The sequence below is a fragment of the Dunckerocampus dactyliophorus genome, chromosome 17 (genome assembly GCF_027744805.1).
Source record: "Dunckerocampus dactyliophorus isolate RoL2022-P2 chromosome 17, RoL_Ddac_1.1, whole genome shotgun sequence".
Lineage (NCBI taxonomy): Eukaryota > Metazoa > Chordata > Actinopteri > Syngnathiformes > Syngnathidae > Dunckerocampus > Dunckerocampus dactyliophorus.
Genome location: NC_072835.1, coordinates 6339624 through 6364373, shown reverse-complemented (window position 1 = coordinate 6364373; position 24750 = coordinate 6339624). Strand labels below are relative to the sequence as shown.

Genomic DNA, 24750 nt, shown 5'->3' with positions numbered 1-24750 from the left:
GGATAGTGCCTTGGCCTGCTGGAGGCGGCCACGTCCATGGAGCCGAGCAAGAACTGGAGCCGGCTGGCGCAGGCATGTACGCAGAACTGGGACAAGAACTGGAGGTGCTTTGTCATCGGCCTTACATTGAGCACGAGCACCTGGCCTCGGTTTTGTGTTGCGCTTGAGCCGGAGGTGATCCAACCTTAGACCTGCGTGGACTTCAGGGTGAGAGTTGTACTAAAGACACATCACAAACACAGTTGGACTCACGCAGTCTATTAATAACGTGACAAGACTGAGTCGTGTCAAATGTTTTTGGACACTTGATTCCGCTGAAAGTATCGTGAAATTTGGGTGTGTGATCCAAGACGGCTGAATAAACAAACAATGCTATCAGCGTACCAAAGGATCAAATATCACAGTTAAGCCCAGTCCGGGAATAATATGAAAACAGAGGCATTCCAAAACCGAGGTTTGACTGTACGTATTTACATTTATAAATGTGTATAATTTCCTCCTGGTCTTGAGATTTTTTTCAGGAGTGTAGAATGGCGTCCAGCTTCTGTCATGCGTGATCTGTTAGCAGCCAATGTGATCACACACTTCCCATTAGACAAATCTGAATTGTAGCTGGAACTGCTGTAGCTGATGGCAAGCAGGCACCGCCTCTTCAGTATACATAATGCTCATGCCCCAAACTGCCACTGACTGGGATAATACAGTTTTAAGGCCCCCTGCATTAGTGAAATAAATCTCCTATTGCAATAAATGTTACTAAGCTTTAGTTGCTGTCTCTTGCATGAATATGACGAGGCTGTCAACTTCAATTTGAAGTCCTGGGAGGTGCTCAGATAGGAAAGTTGTCATAAATAACATGCATGCATAGAAATTAAAAGAATATAATGTGTGCTGCAGCAGCGGCAGCACACCGTGATTCGAGTGACCATATTGTGCATCTCCGCATCTGTCGCTCTGTGATAACCAAGACTTGTGGGCTAATTACGTTGCTCGCTCGCTCTCTCTCTCTTGCACACACACACACACACGTGCGCACAAACACGCATACACACACCCATAATGAACAGCTGGATCAACAGATAGGCTGTAGACAGTTAATCAGGTAGGTGGTTGGACAGACTACACTGAAACCACAACATTCAAACTGTCTCTTGATTCTTCTAACCATCATCGTAGTTGCATCACTTTGCTCACCTGATTATTTCTTCTCTTCCCAACCGCTCGGATATTTTTTTTTTTATTATAACTTTATACTGATATTATTACTTATTACAGGTAAAATGCATGTTTTTTTTTCATTTCCAACTTTTAAAAATGTATTAAATTGTGTGAATGCAGAGAAGGATATCAAATTTTACACCATTTTTCATCTGTTTATTTCTCTGCTTTTTGTTCTTATTTGACCTAATTGTTAGCTAACGACCACTTTTCTAAACCGATTCAAACCAATTCAAAGTCATCTATCAGGAAAAAGAAATCCTACATTTACTGTAATTTCATATTTTCTGCAACAATTTTCCAATAGAAAATGAATGAACAATTTTGGGGGAAAATGATTCTACATGTTCCTTTACTGGAACATTCTGCTTGGGTGACATGGCTAAGGAGGTAGAGTGGTTGTTTACCAACCCGATGATTACTGGTCCGATCCCGAGTCCTCGCTAAAGTGTTCTTTTCAAATTCCACAATTTTGTGTCATGAAATAACGAAAGTGGCACTGATTCAAAATCAGAAACATTGTGAATGATTCCGATTTTTATGAAATGTATTTATATATTTATTTAAGTGCAATTTTTGCAATTTGATTTACCGCAAGTGCAATTTTTGCTCAAAGAGACTGTTGAGTTTTTTATGTTGTTTGTTTAATTTATTTTATTTAAAAGATCGTGACAGCCCTGCGATTGGCTGGCGACCAGTCCAGGGTGTACCCTGCCTCTCGCCCAAAGTCAACTGGGATAGGCTCCAGCGTACCCCCGCAACCCTAGTGAGGACAAGCGGCATAGAGAATGGATGGATGGAAAAGCGCATTCAAACATTGTTATTACAATGCTCAATACTCGTGAGAAACTATAGTTTTTTACTTTTGATACTCTGCACTCGCATTGTTATGCCATATATTATCATTGCATTAATGAAAAATTGGTCTCAAAATAATGTGGGCAATAATATTGTTTATCTGCAATAATTTGTTGTTATAATCATTGTTAGAAAGCATGTTTGCTGCACGATAGCCAAGTGGTTAGCATGTTGGCCCCAGAATCAGATTCAAATCTCTGTTGTAACATGTCTGTGTGGTGTTTCTATGTTCTCCCTGTCTCCCTCTGGCTTCCGCCCACATTCCACACATTAATTGGAGACTCTAAAAAGTGTAAATGGTTGCTTGTTTATGGCAGGAGTGTCAGACTCGTTTTCACTGAGGGCCACATTGCGGTTATGGCTGCCCTCAGAGGGCCACTTGTAACTGTCGGTATGTATGAATACAACCTCGTGATGCTATTACACAATTGCCCATGCATTTGATGATGATATTTTTACTAACACACCGATGGATAACTTGCTTTGAAATGAGAAGTGAAGTGAGAACGTCAAAGTCACAAGCAGACATTCAAGTGTTTCTTTTAGATTATAAAAAAAAACATGTAATATCTTGTTGCATGATCAGATAATATTGACATTTAGAAGAACTGCATGTGATACGATTTTTCTGTCAAAATGAAAGAATAAATACATTTAGAAGGAAAAGGGTGACGTGCATCATTGACACACATTATTTCCGGGCTTTTGCGGGCCATATAAATGTGATATGTGATGGGCCACATCTGACCCCAGGGCCTTGAGTTTGACACCTCTGTTAAAGAATAATATTCCTAACTCTGCAATATGTAACAGCTTTTTGCTCAAATCTAGCCTCTAAAAGCAAATCTTATCTCGATGTATAAATCGTATGAGAGTATTTGGCTTAATTCTTACCTTGTAATAAGAACATTTTACTTAAATCTAGCTATGTGACAAGAACAACTGGATTCAACTTGGACCTGATTTCTTATTTTAGGACTCATTATAGTCTTAAGTCACAAAAAATCTATTCTAGTTATAAGAACTCTAGCCAAGCAATTTTTTTTTTATATTGTATTATTTTTTATCTTATTGTGTGCGTCTCCTATTGTGATTTTATCTTAATTGCCATATGAAGATTCAGATTCAGCAAAGACTCGCAATGACATCTTGATGGTTCAGAAGGAAGTAGAATGTGTGTGGAGGGCTGGGGGGGGGGGCGCATGCATGTGTGTGTGTGTGTGTGTGTGGACAGCAACACCTGTCAAGTGTTGTTTTGCTGACGTGACAGATTGCGCTGGCTAAATGTTGTCAGCGCGTCAGTCTGTCAGCTTCCTATTTCATGTCACGCATTTGATTGACGGCGGTCATGTAACACCAAACAAAGTCTGTTCAGCACCCTGGCACCCAAACTGCATAATCCATTGTAATGCAGTTCTCACTAGGGGTGTAGCGGTACATGTATTGGTAAAAGCCACCAATTTCCCACACATTTAAAGTACCGGTAAGAGCCCGGATGTGTTTGTGGCGTTATGCGTCTCCTTGTAATTATAGTGCAGTCTAACCTTTGGCGAGGGGAATTCATGGCTAACCTCGACGGTAAAGTATTTCGCTTAAGGTGTCAGCGACTGAGATCACATCATCTTCACTCTTTTGGGCATTCTGGTCACAGCCCCGACATAACCCCACAGCACATCACCCCACGGACTCTGACATGAGGGGCGCGCACGCAAGCAAGGAGAATAAAATCCGTAGCATCACTTGGAAAGCCTTTACATTCCAGAAGATGTAGGAAGGTGACCTAGTAGGAAAGCTCCCTCCTGTTCAGGTCATGTGAGCGTGCTTAGTCACACACTGTTGGAGCCGTGTTGTGTGAATGAACAGTACTCTGCAGTACTCTGCTACTGACACAATTTTTAAAATGACTTTTTGGAAGAGTGATTGCCTCACAGCAGGAAGATTCTGGTTTGAATTCAAGTCTTTGTGTGGCCTTTGTACGTTCTGCCTGGCCCACACATGCAATAACTGTTGGTGCTTGGTTCATTTTTTGTTCATTTTGTCAGGCTTTCAACGTGACCATCAGTCAAATTGTTATTCCCAGAGGACGACTTAGTGTTCAATGCAGGAGTGTCAACTTAGAGTTGAAAGTATATTTTTCTAAAGTCCCAAAATTATAACAATTAATACTATAATACTATGGGAAGAAAATCATAGTATTACAAGAAGGAAATTTACGAAGATTATTTCAGGAGAAGGTTTAAATATATGGAGAAAAATGCAACAGCAAAAACGGGGAAAAAAAGCAAGGATCCGAAATTCATAATAGGCTTTTTCACCTCACCTATATCACAAAGCTGAGATGCAGTTTTTTCTTGAAATATACAGTATATAACTTCTTAGCATATCTATATGTGTGGCTTTACAAAATATCTAAGTGTCCCTTACACTCTTTCATTTTTAAGTATGTGGCCCTTGGTGGAAAAAGTTTGGACACCCTTGATTTAATGTAACATGTCAATTATTACCAGTGGCACTTATTACGTTATGTACCGCAGGACCCAGGTTCTGGGGGATGTTGGCTTGTGTCCGCACTGCGATGGTAATTGCCTGACTTTTTAAAGGTGCTGTCCCTCTTTGGCTATAAATTCGTCTTTTAACCCCAAAATATAGGAACACCACCGACTTGCAGATGATACGAACATATGGTTTAAAACACTGATTATTTGGCTCTGTTTCGGCTCTGCTGGTGGGTCGTGACTCAAGAGTGGGTTTTCAGTGGGTCACGGGTCTTTGCCTGGGGAAAAAAAATACAAATTTAATGACGCAGTGTCTGTGAATGCAACTTCCGTTGTCTTGTCTTGTCCGTGTTTTTCTGTGTATGTTTATGTACCAGAAAGTAGATGGTGCTTACTGTGATGCATTTTGATGTTTGTGTGTTTTTGTCTTTTTGGATGCAGTACCCAGTGCTCCTCCCCAGAACATCACCTTAGAGGTTGTGCTGTCGAGGGTAAGTCGACATTTATCTGATATTTGCAATGAAAGATGATTGAGCACTTTAAAGGGATAGTTAAGATTTTTTGACATGAAGTTGTATGACATCCCCATCAGCATTGTAGTCCAATAACAGCGACTTACCCCCCACTTGGTCTCCTAAATCCAGTTCTGGTCAGATTTCTGTGATGAAGAACGTAGTTCCACTTAGTTGCTGGGGACAGTTAAGTGAAGAGTTTGGCTTCTCAAAACAATATGCGTTCAAAAGATTAGCTAGATTGACGGATGGCGTAGAATACACATGCCTAAAAATTGGCTGACTGGATGTAGACGTGTTCTGCAAATGCGTAGAACCGATTGCGTTTCCGGGACTTGTTGTGCAGTGACAGCTACTACCAGTAGTGGTGAATACTTACTTTCTTGAAAACATTTTTGATATTCATTCTTGTTTCTTTTTATGCTGTTTTATTCGGCTCTGTTTGATTCAAATGTACACACGTGCTGCAAAACATGGACTGGATTTTCAGTGACGTGGACGCCTGTGAATATTCTCATTCATCCAGGTCATTGTATTCTCAGGGCATTGCATTTATGGCAACTGGGCTGTTCAGGTTGTCTTAGATGAAGCTGTCTGAGATGAAGTTTCACCTCTCATCCGCAGGCTTGAGCAGTTCATGCTCAAAGACTAGCTGAGACAAACACTAAACAGGACAGCTGTAGTCTGAGACAATGGTGGAAGATCCAATGTATCTATCCTCTAAAGGAGGAGGCATGTCCACACAGGAATGGTTTTACTCTTTTGTGGTGTCAAATGATGGTCGTCAGGATACAGTGGAGTGGGGCCTCTGCCCGCCAACGATACATGGGTGGTATCACTTTCGTTAGGGTTTTCAATGTATTAGCACAAATTAGACTGTTTTTGTATGAAAATAGGCTGTTTATAACAAAAATGAAGACATGCTTTGTAAAAATGTGTGTTCAGCAGCAGCTGCGGCCACCCCCTATGTACTGTAGTCAGAATGTTACAAACTTGATCTTTTTATATGATTCAACAGCAAATCAGACTCCTCCAAATCAAATCGCCAAATAGTCGACTATTCTAAGACACCCCGAATGACTAGGTGTCATTAATGTTATTGTAATGTTTGGTGAGACACACAAGCACCAGACTTGATTGCCAGACCAACAGCCTTTTATTGCAGGTTTGAATGATCTCACAACAGGCACAATAATCCCTAACGGGCTACTGATGTGGTCGTAACCCTCGCCAAGTAAAACTCAACTCTGAACCACGGACATCACTTGCTGTCCACCCCCCACTCGGCTCCCCTACCACCGCAACACACGAGTCTTTTTTATGTCTCAAATGTCTTATTTTCTCTTTTTATGTCTACTGCAGTGGTTCCCAAACTTTACAGTGGAATACCCCTTCAGACATTTGACCTGAAGCCATGTACCCCCTACTCCTGCACACTTAAAACAAATTGAAATATTGAACATTAATATTGAATATTAATTAATTTGGTAATTAATTTCATAGTCTGGGTCAAAAATGCGTATGTGTCATGGTCACATTTTGATCAAGTGAGCACTGATAATTGGATAAGTAATCATCCTGCATATTTTTTATTCCAGTCTGATTTTGGAATGCTTCCCTTTCACTGGGTTGAATTTGAGCTTACATTTTTGTCCATTCACAAGCCTGTGGTTTAAATCTGCATATTCATGTAATACCAAATTGAAGGGGAAGGTTTAACAAGTGTGATAAAGCAGTATCCGAAATACAAAAATGTATACAACTAACGATAAAGCCTCATTTTAGGGGGAATTCCCACTCAGTGTTTTCACCGCTGCGCCGTGCAAGGATTGGAACACCAATATAAATGAAATATTCAAGATTAAACACTATTAATGTAGAAAATAATCATCAAACTTATTTATTTATATAATGCACACGGAGCAATGAACGACAATGAATGAACAACTCTGTTATCCTCGCGCCATGAGGCGTTCGGGTGCGCTTGTATTTTTTATTTTTTTCATTTTTATTCACGTACCCCCATCACAGTTAGCGTACCCCACTTTGGGAACCGAGAGTCTACTGTATTTTGCAATAGGAATGTTAAGGTGACTATACTTTATGTTGGTGCAAAGAGAGACTGTCCACCTTCTTCTTACCCAGACGCACACACACATCGGCACATTTGATGTGATTGCAGCTTTCACCCGGAGGACATGAACAAACAATCACAGATTGAATTCTGTGAGTGTTTACTCACCTGATCGCTCGTGTGTGTGGGTGGCTGTGTGTGTGTGTGCAAGTCAATAAAAGCCGGTGACGTGTTTAGAATGCTGCACTCAGTACAGGTCTGCATACTGAAACGCAAGACAAAAGTATGGCCAATCTGTTTAAAGTTGTATTGTTTTTTTCAAAACTTATTTATGCATCCATCCGTCAAACTACTGCAACAGCGGCAAGTACACAGCAATATTTGAATGTTTAAAAACCCTTCTTTCCTCTCTCTGCATTGAAGGCATTGGCATTAACAATGTTGCAAATGGAATTGCCGTTCATTGCTTTTTATAATGCCAGATGCATTTGAATACAAAACAGTAGCAGCAGCCCCGCCCAACACTTGTATTCTTCTCTTCATGAAAAAATTATGAACATCAACACAATTCCACATTCAGTACAGCCTGCGGCCACTTCACCAAGAACGCATAAAAGAAAGAACAGGCAAATTAATTGATCTGATAGGCCAATTTAACCCAGCCAGTGTGTGTACGCCACTAATAAACCACTAATATTATACAGCATGGAAAGAGAATCGCAGCTGTGGTTGGTCCTCTATTAAAAGTAAACTGGCATTTGACAATAGAAAAATAGAAATGCTTCATGTAAAACTAATTCAAAGCAACAGCCGTGGTCGTGATTGTGGACCACTCGATCTTAGCAGTCCTATCTAGTCTTTGAGCATGAACTGATGAAGCCTGCTCGGATGAGAAGCGAAACGTCAAGACAATCTGAACAGTCCAGCTTCATTAGTTCATGCTCAAAGACTAGAGAGGACGGCTCTAGCCTGTTCTCGAGATGATAGAGAACTAGTTACAGCGCACACCAGCAAATGTGCATGGCACGCAGCGCAAGACTGCAGTGTGTGCTTGCAGCTACACTGAGGAAGAATAACGTCACTTATTGGTTAGGACTACAGACTCTCCCATGTAGTCTTTCTGCATGAAGCGATGAAGCCTCCATTTATGCTCAAAGAATAGACTAGTGCTATCCTATCTAGTCTTTGAGCAGCCACACACACGAGATAGGGCTACAGACTAGTGCTATCCTATCTAGTCTTTGAGCAGCAACACACACGAGATAGGGCTACAGACTAGTGCTATCCTATCTAGTCTTTGAGCATGAACTGATGAAGCTAGACTGTTCAGATTGTCTTGAAGATGTTTCGCCTCTCATCCGGCAGGCTTCATCAGTTCGTGCTCAAAGACTAGATGGGACGGCTGTAGTCTGTAATCCTATCCAGCCTAAATTAGTGATGTACATCTCTTTGTCATAGACTATTTGATTTGAATCTAGATACACAGGTTATTCTATGATTCAAAAATGACATATTTTAAAAACAGAACAATTTGATACGATTCAATGCAGTGTACAAACAATATGATTTGGTTCGATTCTACGGTTAATGTTTGTTGATGGAGACTTTAATCTTCCATTATAAAATGAAGATGCCAATTATATGAAAGTAGCATTCTTACAGTATTTTCCAGTGTGTAAAAGAGCACACCATATCCCTAACTATGCTTTAAGGCACTGGCTAAAATAAAGGCAACAGAATAACATGTCAAATGCATTTATTGTTTAGACACAGACCAAAAAAAGACTAGCTGAGTGAACATCTTTTTGCTTGATGGGATCAATATTTTACATTCTATATTTTATATTTTTATACCTGTTAAATTTGGATTTAGAACATTTAAGTTTTAACATGTCTTCATGTTGCTAGAAATGGAAGTGGAGCCACCAAGCTAAGTTTTGTTGTATACTGTGTGCAATGACAATAAACATCGATCTATCAATCTAGCTGTATAAAATATAACAATAAATACAAATAAATACTGTGTTGCTTCGTTTATCGTGGGGGATAGGTTCCCAAAATTGGTGCCCCCAATAAGTGAAGTCCGCGAAGTAGCTAACTTCATTTGTTTACAATGATTTATATGTTCTAAGGCTGTAAAACCCCACACCGTACACTTTATGCACTTTTCAGACAGGCAATAACATTTTCTCACATTTCTCTCTTGTTTAAACACTCTCAAGCAAGATTGACAATGGTCGACAGCCAATCAGGATGCAAAAAACAATGGGTGGTGCAGGCAGACATGAGAGGGAAGAGATAGACGCTCAACTTCCCACAATGCAATTCTTCTTAAAGGGCTAGGCTCTGCCTGTATCAGCGTTCATACGCTAAGCACAAAAAAAAAAAATCTGCAAAACACCAAATCCGCGAAAGGTCAACCGCGATAGAGCTGGGAACACTGTAGTGCAAAGCCCCTTAAATAATGACAGATCTCTTCAAAAGTGGCAAAAATATGTCCAAGCACAGATAAGTAAATAGAACTATTTGTCACACAGGTGCAATAAAAATCCTGTTAGCTTGGAAAAGTCAACAATCCCATACTCAAAATGCCATAACAATAGTAAGCGTGCAACATTGGAGTGTTTTCAACACTCCAGGTAGGTAACAAGGTGCAACATTTCAAAGTAAACAAGCTACAAAGCAAAAAAGTTACCATACTTGTGTTACCATACTGTTGGTCTGGCTGGTCAAGCTTTGCGCCCTTCTTGTGAAATCCAAAGACATTCCAAACTTTAGTTTTTTTTATTTGCTGATGTGTTGAAAATGTTTCATGGTGACTAGCTAGCTAGCACTAGCTATTGCGCCTGCTACTACTTACATCCATTCTCGTCTTCAGTCATGGTAAGCTAAGGAGCATGCAAAACAATCTTTTAAACAAGCAGCCCAGTCTGCTTGTTTAAAAGACACTCTGTCAACCGATTGCTTCTCTTGCGATACCCGGTGAATGTCTGCACAGTCGATGAATCAAAAGATTTATGGCTTGATTCTTATTGATACAGATGGCTGCTACCAGTGCAGTCGTATCGTTTGCTTGTCAAACTGGATATCCGGTCGCATCAGTATATGCTCTAGTCTGACGGCTCTACTCTGTAGTCCTATCTAGTTTTTGAGCTTGAACTGATGAAGCCTGGTAGGATGTCTTCAAGACAATCTGAACAGCTTCACCAGTTCATGCTCAAAGGCTAGATGGGGTAACACTACTTGTAGCCCTACCTAGTCTTTGAGCATAAACTGAGGCTACATCAGTTCATGCTGAAAGACAAGCTAGAACAGCTTCAGTCTGTCGTCCTAACCAATAAGCAACTTTATTCTTCCTCAGTGTGGCTGCAGGCACACACTGCAGTCTTGTGCTGCGCACCGCATATATTCACTGGTGTATGCTGCAACTAGTTCTCGAGCGTCTCGTGTTTACATACCAAAATTACATTTTTAATTAATGTATGCGAGTAAGTACATAGCCACGAAACGTAACTGAAGACCACCCGTACTGTTACAACCCAGAATGGTGACTGTAGGACACAATTATGCAGGATTTTACGGCATTAAACTGAGATTGTTTGCTTAGAGAACCTTATTTTGCCACATGAAGCAAATAAAAGAAACACTGTTCAGTATGCTTCATCACAGGCAGATGGATATTATTCCTTGCAGCCTAATTATGTCTGTATACCTAACGTGGCCAGAATTATTTGTTGTTATTGGTAATCTTTCTCTGATTGTTTTCCTTTTTTGTCACTGGTGAGGTGATAAAGGCGTGCTTGGCGCTGCCATTCACATTTATGGCTGGTTTTCCACCGCCTGGCTCTGTGGGAGATGTTCATCCATGTATTTACTGTTGTTTCCATGGAGACCACACATCCAACTCTGTGCTGTCACAGTGGCTAATTAGTTAATGAAGTGCACACTGATGCCAGGGAGGAGGGGAGGTGGGGTCGGAGAGGGGAAGACAGAATATGGAGGAATTTGGCAAATGTACAACATCTTTTCTCCTCTTGACTGCTCCCTCCTCCTCTCCATAATCAGTTCTGCTGTAATCAATTAGCAGGGCGAGGAGAAGCACTGGGAACAGGTGCATGCTAAATGAATTCCTCTGTGGCCACTGTCACAGTGACATTGACTGGATTTTTAAACTGCTCATTGGCCTGACGGGGAGCACCATCCATCTGTGTCGGGGCATTTTTTACTGTGGCATCTACAAACAGATATGTGGATGTGTTTGAGGCAATGTGTGCATGGGTACGTGTAAAAATCTACATCAGATATCATTTCAGATGCATTGGAATCTGTGATGTTCTCTCTGACATCTACTAACTCTGCCATTTTGATGCTCATATGATTTAAAAATGAATCCTTCAGTAGAGGATAGAAAAAGACTATCATAAAAGTTACATCGAAAAAAATGGGATCTGGATGAAACAGTATAACCTTTGGGAAACAGCAGAAACATAACAATGTTTTCCCTTTGCTTTGGAATAAATTAAAACACATCCGATACATCCGATAGTACATGCTATAGTTGGTAAAAGGGTACAGAGAAACTTATGAGTGTACATGCGTCAAGGTTTGACACACGAGTGCAGGGAAGATCTAAAGGTCATCCTGGTTAACAAGGTCATTGCCGTTAATATTGCCTCTCTGTCACCATGAAACATTCTAGCCTTTGTAATTGAATCCCTGGTTTCAAAATGTTTTCATCCTTAATTTAAAGTCTAAAATATTGAAACCAACGTATCCCAACATATACACTGTAAATACAGTATATAATAGTTACTAGTTCAAAGGTACCATATTTTCCAGTCGCTCCAGAGTATAAGTCGCATCAGTTAAAAAATGTGTCATGAAGAGAAAAAGGACTTTAAGTCACATTTCTTATGCATTTATTTCACAAAATTCAAGACCAAGGGCAGACATTTAATCTGGAAAGGCAAGTTACGAAACTACACAAGAGCACACGTAACAACAGGCCGAATAGGTGTCCGCTATGTTAACATAACACATTAACAGTTATTCAGCTACACAATGGCATAAAGAACATACCTGGGAGGCTGAATAGGCAAAATTAACATAACAAGCCAGCAAGTCCAACAAGCAACTTACAGGTAAGCAAGTTCACCAAGCTCCTGATCTCATTCCCCAACTCTGAATTCAAGCCTAGAGTGCCAATAATGTTCACACCTTGGTTCAAGACAGTCAGTATGAATTCACATTTAAATATATATTAAATTAAATATATATATACTGTGTGTGTATATATATATATATATATATATATATATATATATATACTGTAAGTCACACCTGACTATAAGTTTCAGGCCCATATACTGTAGTCCAGAAAAAAATTGGTATTGTAAAATATTCATCCACTTTCTTCCCATGAACTGGGTCCAGGTTACGGGAGCCGCATTCTCCATACTTCCCGGTCTCCGGCCACCTCCTCCAGTTCCATTCCCAGGTCAACTGGGAGGCATATGAGGTGTGTCTGAAAAGGACTAGTGTCACAAAAATATATATTTCAAATCCAAACATCCAAGTTTTCAACTGGAGTCTTAGGCACTTTGCTAGCCTTCCCTTCCATGCCTTCATGCACTCCTGGAAGGATTCTTCCTGCATCCACCACAACTTTGTCATCACAGCCATCTTGATGTCTTCCACATCTTCAAAACGGGTCCTTTTGACCCCCTTGATCTTGGGAAAGACAAAAAAATCACATGGAGCCAATTTGGGAAGTTGCTCCAGCACCGTGATGTTCTTCTTGGCCAGGAAGTCTTGGATGCTCAGGGTATGGGGAAGCAGCTACGAGTTATCTTGCCACAACTCTCGCCTCTTCTTGTGCTCTGAACAAAGCAAACGCTTCAGTGTCTCTTGGTCGACATACTGGTTGATTGTGTGGCTCTGTGCAAGAACTTGCAGTGAACGATGCCCCTGTCATCCAAGGATACCATCAATTTTTCTGACACGGCTTGTAAACACTCCGTGCCCTCGGTCTATCCTGACCTGTGAGGGGTCCAAGAGGCATCTCAACTGGCTCCTCTAAATGTGAAGGAGAAGTTACACGACTAGGAGTCCCTCCTGAGTGATGAAGCTCCACACTTGCAAATATATTTCGGCTTGCTCTTTTGGTCACTACGCAACGACTATCGGTGAGAATGGAGCCTAGATTGTCCAGAAAATTGAGAACTTTACCTTATGGCTAAGCTCTCTCTACACCATGACTGTCTGAGACAACAACTACATTAACGCAAACACTCTGTAATCCACCTCTAGATTTGGAGTTGCTGAAATTGTAAATCGTCTTTTTGATGAGCAATGTATAAAATCCCATCATCTTAATTCATTGTAGCCAATGAACACACATTCACACAGGAGTGTGCTGAATATACCATGTTTGTCAGCTGGATTGTTGATAGCAACTGTCTGAAAGCATTGCACACTCGAGCACTGGCAAACGTCTGTTGGAAATGTGTGTGTGTGTGCTTGTGTGTATGTGTGTGTATTGAAGTATTTAAAGGAAAACATTACTTAGTGGCTGGTGTAGAAAGTCTTGTTGGCAAGCACAGAGATCCGATGTTCCTTGTAGTTGCTCACCAGGGTTGCACATATCTCAGGAGTAATTTTGACAAACATTCCCAGAGCAGAATGTTTCCACCTCCATGTTTGACAGGACGAATGCTGTTGTTAGACTCACATTCCGTGTCTCTGCCTCCAAACACATCCACTTGATGCCAAAGAGCTCCGTTTTGGTGTCATGTGAGAGCATCCCAAAGTACTAATGCATTTCTAGCTGACTGTGCTCCCAACTCTGTAGCACTACAATCATTAACCCGATCCTCCCTTGACATTCTGGGCTGCTCCCTCACCTTTCTCATAATCATCCTTACCCAACCAGTTGAAATCTCGCATGGAGCTCCAGAGCAAAGGTGCTTGACTGTTATCTTGGATTTCTTCCATTTATCGATAATTGCGCCAAAAGTGCTCTCTTTCTCACAAAGCTTCTCGTTGATGGTCTTGTGGTACATTCCATTCTTGTGCAGGTCGACAATCTTCTTGGAGGTCTTGTAGTCCATTTTGGTCTTGGGCAGATCCACAACCTTGTTGATGGTCTTGTAGTCCATTCTGGTCTACAACCTTGGTAATGGTCCTGTAGTTCATTCCAGTCATGTGAAGGTCAACTATCTTGTTGATCGTCTTGTGCAGGACAACAATTTTGTTTATGGTCTTGTAGTCCATTCCAGTGTTATGCAGGTCATCAATCTTGTTGATGGTCTTGTGATCAATTTCAGTCTTCTGCAGATGTACAGTCTTGTTGATTGTTTTGCAGTCCATTCCAGTCTTGTGTAGGTCAACAATCATATTGATGGTATTGTACTCCTTTCCAGTCTTGTGCAGGTCAACAATCTTGTTGATGGTCTTGTAGTCCATTTCAGTCTTGGGCAGGTGTACAATCTTGTTGATGATCTTGTAGTTCATTCCAGTCTTGTGTAGATCAACAATCTTGTTGATCGTCTTGCAGACCATTCCAGCTTTGTGCAGGTCTCTATCATCCTGTTGTTTGAATGGAGGAGAGTGTTTAGCATGACGTGTCTTTTGGCCACATATTGAGTTGAGATTAGGAGCACTTTCTTAAATGGGACAGGACTTGTTTGTGTGTTTCATGGATACATAACCTGTTTACCCTACTTACCCCACTGCATATAGTATACAGCAGGGTGGAAAGTGAATGCCTTATTGTGGTATTATAATCACTTGAATAAACAAACAGAAAACAAAGTAACAACAATAAATGGTTGACCATTTTTTGGCTACTATCCAGTCATTTCCACACAGTATCCACTCATTGTTTTATTGTTTCACTCCTTCAGAGCATCAAAGTGTCATGGCAACCACCTCCACGAGGCACACAGAATGGCATCATCAGCGCTTACAAGATCAAATATAGGAAGACGGGTCGCCGTGGGGACCAGGAGGCCATTGAGCCAAACAACCTCTGGTATCTGTTCACAGGTGAGAATTCCTGGAGTGATCCAACCTTTGTTATTAAGTAACGTTTAGTTCATGCTAACCACTAGGCCACTGTGCAGCCCAATGTGTTAACAATCACCGTTCAACTCCTGTGTTTAAATAAAATTTATAAATATGAAATATCAATATTTATGACTAAATATTAAAAGGGACAAAAAGGAATAGAGAATATGTAACAATAGACAGATATCTTATGCAGTTAAGTGTTCTGTCTCTCTTCCATTGTTAATTCCCTCTTTTCTTGCCATTTTTGTAGCAACAAATTACTTTCTTTAATACAATGCTGTTCACGAGAGTGTAGTACCACAGTGTGCTCTGAACACTATTTTTATGCAGACGGAGGAGGTAGTAAGTACTCCAGAACTTGGAACATCTGTAGGAATTAGTTGCACCAACTGGCAAGGCTTGATCAACCTCCATTTCTGCAGAACAGCTTTAAATTGTGGACCCATTTTGTGGTCCCTGAAACAGGCCTTTTTGTATCATTCTGAAACACACGTTATTTTTCAGTTTTGGGTAACCTGTTCTAAAACTTTTGACCGGTAGCGTACATACACACATAATAAAAATAAATCTATATAATTATTTAAATACATAGATTAATAATAATTACATAAATAGAAAATAAATGACATACCGCGCCTTGACAACCAGCCCATTTCCGCCCGTGGGGTTTTCCGTGGGTTTTTTCCCGTCGTTTACAGTGTATGAATCCATGCTGTGTTCTGCCATCACGACACTACATAGTTGGTTTACAACAATACCAGCAAATTTTTAGTTTAAGGCAATAAGCTTCATAAAAATGTGTTATTGTGTTTACTTTACTTGCTAAAAAGATTTTCAGTTCCATATTCTATAATAACATTGTCAAAGTATCGGGACTCTAAATTGGATCAGATCTGAAGCCAAAAAATTTGATTGGATTCAGAGGCCAAAACTGTTTATGGAGACATCTGTAATATGTAGTATTCTACACTTGTCACTAAGTGTCAGTAATGTTACTGTAATGTTTGGTGAAACACACAAGCTCCAGACGTGATCGCCCAAACAGCAGGCTTTTATTGCATGTTTACATGATCTCTCAACAGACACAATAATCTCTAACACTAGCTACTGTACTGTTGCGGTCCTAATCCACGGCAAACTACAATTCAACTCTTAACCCCCAACATCACTTCCTGTCCATCCCTCACTCAACTCCCAGATCGGAACACATTTCTAGCACAAGTCTTATTTATGTCATCTTATTTTCTGTTATTCTATCTACAATATTGAGTAATACGAGTGCAAAGGTGACTATAGGGGTGTTATTTCATGTTTAAATGACTCTAATAATGTTAAAAATTGTATTCCAAAAGGTGTTAAACAGGTTTTCTATGCTCTAAATACAGAAATATTCTATTTCTATATATATAGGAATTCTACTTTGCAGAAATTCCCTTATCACGGTTGGGTGTGGAACCAATTAACTGCATAAACCAAACTTCCATAAAACTTCAATATTATGGCAAGCAACCATCAACACTAATATTTTTGCAGCAGTATGTGAACAACTTCAAAAAAACGCTTGTTGAATTGTTGAATGACACGACCGCATATAAGAGTGTGGCAATCAGTTGCAAGCATGGTGGAGAGGCGGTAAGCAGAGGCAGAGCTTTAGCCACACCCTGACAGACAGCACGCATAAAAACATGACATGACTGGAGGGGAAAAGCAGAGGATGAGACGGGGAAATACAGATCTTAACACATTCCGCAGCCTCTGGCTTTTTTCAACTTGAATTTGGGTTCACACTGGGTGGACTTAGTCGGTTTTGTTTTCTTTTCATCTGTGAAGTATAAATTGCATTTGCATAAATTCACTTTTAATGTATGTATTTGCGTGTGCGTCTCATTTATCGCCGCCAGCTGTTATTTCAATTTAATGTTTGCAGGATTTAGAAGAAGCTGATCTTCCTTTTCATATATATATTTTTTACACTGATGGTTATCTTCATTTCACTGTTCGCCTAGGAATTCATTTCCCCGTGGCAGGTGAGTGTGAGTGTTGTAAGTGTAGCTGTCGTCTGTAATCATCCCCGTTGACTGTCTGAGGTTCGAAAGAGGGAGGAGGAACAGAAGATTAAATCTTTATTAACACACATTTCATTACTTTCATTCTTGGCACGGTTCATTCAATCACAGTAAAGGGATTCCGGTCTCAGCCAATGACAAAAGAGGCTAGTAAATATAAATCATTTTGCCTTTTTTGTTCTTGATGACAGTGTGGTGTGACTTAGCGGTGAGGTGAAGCTGTGTGCCTCTCGAGCTTCATGCCTGCCCTCCTTTTGTTGTGTTGAGCTTGTACAGCATCAGCAGACATTTTATTAAAATCATTTAATTCCACACATACTGAGCTAGCAAGCTTGTTGCGTCACTTGACCGCCGATCTGTAATGGCAGATAAACTGATATCGATGATGAACTGATGTCTCATGTTTATGCCAATAGAGTACAGTAATTCCTCATTTATTATAGATCATATTTATCAATCTGACATTGTTTAAAAGGTAATCAATTGATTGAATCGATACTAGAAAGTGAAGCATTGGATTTAAGCACAGCAGGCTTTATAAAGATGTGCTGTTTTTTAGCACTTTTAATGATAAAAACGTTAAACGTTACAGTCTGCCTGAAGGTGACATCATTGTCTTACGGGTATGTGGTGGTCATGGGAGTTGTAGTTGACCTATGAAATACAGTTGATTTGCTTCTTTGTCTTTTAGTCAGTTTATTCACTTTATTCAGTGTTCAGGGACTCGTTTGAAACTCCTTTTAAGTGACATTTATGGGGACATTGTAAGGACGTTTTGTATGCCTCTGGATGGTAGTTTACGGTCTGTCAGTTTATCCTTGCTAGTTGCTGCGCCGTTCAAATGTTTCAAATCAAAACCATTTCAAATGGCTGCTCTTATCAAGAGGATTATCAGCCCAAAAATAGCCCCCGCTTCCATTGGCCAGTATAGGTGAGAAAGTTTCAACACCTATTTAAGATACCATGCCACATTGTTTGCTGAGGAATTTGCATAATATCGCTCATTGGGTGCAAAGTGCAGGTTTGGATTGCACTATTTAAAGTAAATAATTCATCATGGCAAGTTATACCAACCTCTGTTGATCCTGATTTTGCATTTATTGCATTTTTAACTCATTTTTTTGTATTCCTTGATAATTTATTCTTAAGCATTATTAATCATTTATACACCAACCAACGGGAATCTAGGAAACCTCACCTGCACTGTCCAGTATCCAGGGATTTATTTCACAGTCGCACTGGTTGAATTTTTGGTTAAAATTTTAAGTTACTGAGTCATTTCAGATCGTATAGTTCTAAATGAACCAATATCATCCTAGAATCGTATCAAGAACCATGATACCAATCGAATCGTTATTTAAAGAAATTGTTACACCCCTATTAAATATGCTAGTGTTTTGACTAATAATAGGCCGCGTTGAACCACGAAACAGCGATGATTTATCAACTAATATTTTTTTAAAAACCGTGATAGAGTGAAGCATGAAATTTGAAGCACAAAGTGGCAATGGATTATTGTACTGGATGATAATATTGGATATCCCTAATTAGGACAGTTTAAACCACAAGCACTTAAATGGGCAAATGTCAAAAACAAGCGAATGGTTGCCTGTGAATATTCTCCTTTATCCAGGTCATTGTATTCCCAGGGCGCTGAATGGATTGCAACTGGACTGTTCAGATTGTCTTACAAGATGTTTTGACTCTCAGATCTTGTATCTTGCACCAATTTCTCAGACTGGAGCTGTCCTATCTAGTCTGACTTGTGTCACTGAGCACGAACTAATGAAGCCTGCTCGGATGAGTGGCAAAATGTCTTCTAAGACAACCTGAAGTAGTATTATTAGTACAACGTCGACTTCTTTAGTAGAATTTCTACTTCAAATGAACATTGGTGTCAGAACACAACCCTAATTCAAGTGGCAATCAGGGCCACAGTATACAGTAGACTTGGACTTGGGCTTTGAATCTTAGGTTGCAAGATCAAGTCCCAGACCAAAGATAATGACGAGTTAACCAAGTGAATGGAATATCCCAGAAAGGAATCATATCAGTTTTGGAACGAATTACTGGCTATGTGCAAAAATGGGGAAAATCGCAAGAGACACGCACGTGACCCGCACAGATTTTCAAACCCGCAGACAGCACGCAAAGCTGATAGGAAGAAAATTGGGATGCAAATCAATGCACAATTAAGAAGCAATTAATATCAATGCGTCTTGCTCGCTTCTCCCGGTCACGATAGCCGTATGTGCCGTAGGAAGCCAGTCCGCCCATCTTGCAATCGAAGTGAGTGGGCTGAACGAGCCCCGTACAATGTCCACACACGTACGTCTCCGGTCAGTGAAAGGTCTTACATGAAGTACACCTAGCACGCACGAGCCGCATGCCGTCACAAGTCACTATACAAGACTTTCCCTGTGGAAAAATACTAAATTCCGACAATGACTGTTCTTGAGAAGCGCTGAGGACAGAATAATAGCGTCGTGGTTGGCACGTCTGTCTCACAGTCAGGGGATCTGGGTTCAAATCTCCATTTAAACAGCTTTGTGTGGAGTTTACACGTTCTCTTTGTGCGTGCATGGGCTTTGTAAATGTATCAATCAATCAATCAATAACCGCTATTTGCATTCCTCCGGAGCATCGTTAAGCCTTCATCTGCCTCGGGGCATTTTTAACCCTATTTCCTGAACCAGATCCTCAAATCAAGAGAACCACAAATCCAATTAATTAAGTTGATGTCTCATCGAGAGATGTGGTCTGATGATGCTATTGGTCCCCTGAGCGGGAATCAGTAAATCACATCATGTTCATCATCTAAGGATGACAATGCATTACTTGACATGAAGCTGCTGACATACCGTGCTGACCCTGAGGAAACTCGATTTGTGCTCTGTTTTACGATTTAACAATCTTGTTCCGCTGTTGTCCTACACAAAATAAGCTCTGCAGCTCCAACCTGGCGGTTAATTGATTCCAGACCGTGATAAGTGAAGTAGGATTCCTTATTTATAAGTGGAATATTTTTTGTAGTTAGAGCATAGAAAACTTGTTTATGACCTTCTGAATACAGTTTTTAACATTATTAGAGGCCTGTAGACATGAAATAACACCCCTCTAGTCACCGTTATACTCATATTATCCCATATAGTAGACATAATAAGAGGAAGTAAGAGAGTGAGAGATGTAGAGTGAATCCGTGAAATTTGAAGAACAAAGTGGCGAGGGACGACTGTAATTATATTAAAACTAGTTACTACTATTAAAATGGAAAAGCTCACATTGATTCAAACGTAAAGCAATGCCCAATCAATATTACTCCAAATTATTACCAAATAAGTCTGTCTTTTGTGTGCCTAGTTTTGCATATAGTTGCATGTAAGTATTTTATACAACTTTTGTACATACAGTTGGTATTTTATATACAGTAATTGTTGTATGTAGTTATTGCATAGTGCAAATGTCCAGAGTCCAATGTCCAAATTGTCCAAAGGTGTGAATGGTTGTTTCTGTGACTGGCAACCAGTCTCAAAGTCAGTTGATATCAGTTCCATCTCACCGATGACTGGGACAGGATAAGCAGTATAAGAATAAATGAATGCATGTACTGTCTAATCTCATGTTCTCTTTCTCTTTCCAGGTCTTGAGAAGGGCAGTCAGTACAGTTTCCAAGTAGCTGCCATGACCACCAATGGAACAGGTCCAGCCAGTGACTGGTATACCGCTGAGACACCCGAGAACGATTTGGATGGTGAGAAATCACAGAGTGGTAGCGCGTGTGTGTGTGCGCGCATATGTTTGTGTGAGTGCACTGATCTGTGAAACTAAATGTAAATACCGCCGCTATCCCAACAGGCTCATAAATATTTAGCAGTTTAAAGGCCAAGACACGTGGAAGGAGGCTTGACGTCGTAGGGGGAAGTAGGGGGATGAATGAAAAAAAAAAAAAAACACAATTAATGAGTCGTATAAATGATGCATGCGGAGATCCTGGGAGATGCTTTTTAAAGCAAGATGTGTTTAAGGAAATCTTATTTAAGACTTTGCTAAGATGCTGCTTTTGTGCTTCTATATAAAGAGTTAAGAACATGTTGGAACTTGGAGTATCTGTGCTGAGGGGAAACACTAACAGCAAAAAAAAAATTCCAAGGTAACCGTCTTTGCACGGTGGGGCAGAGGCCCTAATGTAGTTTCAATGGATTATCACTCAATAAAGTGAAAGGGGAGCATCTTTCCCTAAAGACCCAGAGAAGGCTAATCTGATATAATCTGGTGCTGAGTTTTAACACAAAGTGACAGGCTTTATTGGGGCTTAATGTGAAGCTAACTGTGTTAGCATATGTTAGCCACAGCTGTCGGAAGTGGGAGCGAAGCCCGGATTTTCAAAATCCCGAGGAAACCTTTTGTTCGCTCGGCATCGCATTAGTGATTTGTAAGAGAGTGCATATTATGTGTAAAAAAAACAACAAAAAACAAAAAGCTGGTTTTGTCAAAGTGAATGAATTCCGAATGCACAAAACATAGATCAAATGTTTATATTTTTCCTCTTACAGTCTGATTATACAGTAGGGATAACATGTATCGGATCCCCTGCTGATTTTGTAAGATTACCCCCTTAAAAAAATATCAGTCAACCATCCAATCCAGGTGCAGTCATCCTTCACCACTTTGTGGTTTGAACATCGCTCCCTCACTCTATTGTGTTTTTTTTTTTTTTAATTCATTAATGAATACATGATCTCTGTTTCTTGGACTATTATTGGTCAAAAGATATTGAAATACAAGTCATACGTAGTATTCTTGGTGTCAGTAATGTTACATTGATGAGATATTACATTACTGTAATACAGTAGTAGTAGTAGTTGTAGTACAATATGGAGTCAGCCATGGTCAGTCCGACATGACACAATGGAAAAAAGTTCTCCCATTCTCTGTGGAAGTGGTACGTTTTTGGCTTATTTGTCTTTCTTCCCCATTCCATTTCAAACTCCTTCTGAAGTTTAGAATAAATGAATTGGAGGCTCCATAGTTAGCTCAGATGTTGCCATGCTTAAAGCGGCGGCCATTGCTTGTATCTTGTCACCTCAATGGGGTGTAAAGAAAGCATAACACGAGTGTAAAGGTGACTCTAGGGCGTTACTTCATGTTTACAGGGCTATAACAATGTTAAAAAGTGTAATTAGAAGGTCACAATCGGGTGTTCTATGCTCTAATTACGAAAACATTCCGTTTAATAATATTGAATCCTACTTTGTGGAAATTCACTTATCGTGGTAGGGTCTGGAACTAATTAACTACGATAAACAAGTGACTGAAACTACGATTTCTTATTTATAAAAAGAATATGTTTGTTGTTACAGCATAGAAAACCTGTGTACGACCTTCTGAATACACTTTTTAACATTATTAGATCTAATAATGTTACTTCTAGGCATGAAGTACCACCCCTGTAGTCACACACTTATTACCCGATACAGTAGACATAATCAGAGAAAAACGACCTTTAGGTAGAGGTGCACCGATTCCAATTTTCTGTCCTATAAAAAGCCTGACCTATGGTTTTCGATTTTGGTTGATTCCGATTCTTTTTTATTTTTTAATTTTTTATAAACCTTCAATGTCCAATTGTATTTAGTTGAAAAACACTGAACAATACCCGTGAAACAATGCAAAATTTGTAGTTTTAACTGCACATGAAGTAGCACTCTCAAATATAAATGACAATTTACATCAGTTCCTTTGGTAATGGTAATGGTTTAATCTTATTTGAACATGCATACAAGTTACAATGGAATACATCACATAGTACAATTTGCAGTTTCACATGTCCAACCGGAGTAGGAAGAAGCAAAGCTTATTTAATCCTACCCCACGTCTGTTTTACATTAATTGCAAGACATTTATTCACTCCCTGTATTTCATATGTGGTCTTTTTAACACATAGAAACGTGATAAGGTAATGTAACAATATGGTAATATAATTGTCAAGGTTTTTCCACAATCATAATAAATAATAATCATATCTACTAATCAGTATAATAATAAATAAATAACAATCAACACAAATGGACATAACATAAGTTCAAGACTCTTCAACTGCTTGTATTGTTTCTTTAAATTGCTTTAAATTGATGCAATGTTTGAGTTCCTTACTCAAGCTGTTCCATAATTTGCTGTGGGTTTTTAGTGTTGTTCTCATGTATACTCCATCTGCATTGTAGTCCAATAACAGCGACTTACCCCCCACTTGGTCTCCTAAGTCCTGTTCTGGTCAGATTTCTGTGATAGAGAACGTACAGTACTTCCACTTAGTTGCTGGGGACAGTTAAGTAAAGAGTTTGGCTTCTCAAAACCATAATGCGTTCAAAAGATTAAAAACATTTGCATCACAAAAATGCCTTCTCAAAATACTCAAACCTCACAAAACGCTCGGCGTTATAGCTGTCTCCCCGCGCACTGCCGCCTGTGCGTTCATGTGGATGTGACAAAGACACTCGCATCTTCTTCCGCTGTGAAACACATACGTAAACAAGACTTTAATATTTGTGATTTTAGAAAAAGATTTTGCATGTTGTCTATACGCGGCATTATGGATCTTTTTTGCACTACATTTTGCGAATTGAGATTACTTTTATACAGTAATTATTACCCCATACCACCACACAATAAGTTAGATATGGTGATACCAAAGACCAGTAAAGAGTATGGAGTGATTTTTGGTCAAGAACAAATTTTGATTCATTGAATATTGATGTATTTCTTGCCACCTTATGTTGTATATTTTTAATGTGAGATTTCCAGCTCATTTTTTCATCTGTTATGATCCCCCAACATGTATTTTCGTTCACCCTTTCAATGTCCACACCGTCAATTTGTATTTGCACATGCGTGTTCTTTCTGCTATTTCCGAATAGCATTATTTTAGTTTTACGTAGGTTCCAGGATAACCTATTTTTATCAAATCATTTAATCTTTTATTTTTCACATTTTAAAAACAAACAAAATTCGCACAACAGCTCACACTGTAGACCTTTTTAGAGCCTCTGATCAAAACGAAAGTGTACAGCAGGTAAAAATGGCTGGTCTGGCAAAGCAAAAGGGGACAGATGGATAAGATGGGTTTTACGTATATGCAAGGATCGGCCGATCGCTTATCCCCCAAAATTAAGGAAAGCGCCGCCGATCGATCGGCCTGAATGTTTACATTTAAGATATAAATCATACATTTACAATAAATAAATACTTAATGTAGCCATTTTATGGGTGAATATGCTTAATTTAGGCAACAAATATGCAAAATTTGCTTCCATGTGCATTTTTTTTTTATAATAATAGACCATATTCAATCACAAAACAGTGATGATTTATTAATGAATATATTTTGGAAAAATCAAAGTGCAAATAAATTCAAAGTGCAAAGCAGTGAGGGATTACTATATTCAGAATGCAGTGGTAGT

At 39.6% G+C, this 24750-nt stretch overlaps 1 protein-coding gene across 3 annotated transcripts in view; it reads left to right on the top strand.

Moving 5' to 3' along the window:
- The window catches only part of dcc (DCC netrin 1 receptor), a 367931-nt gene that overhangs the window by 231375 nt on the left and 111806 nt on the right, over positions 1-24750 (top strand). For all 3 annotated transcript variants that reach the window (XM_054756233.1, XM_054756232.1, XM_054756234.1), the window contains exons 12-14: positions 5013-5062; positions 15062-15203; positions 20934-21044. In XM_054756233.1, the coding sequence (XP_054612208.1) occupies positions 5013-5062; positions 15062-15203; positions 20934-21044 (303 nt within the window). The remainder of the gene's footprint in view (positions 1-5012; positions 5063-15061; positions 15204-20933; positions 21045-24750) is intronic.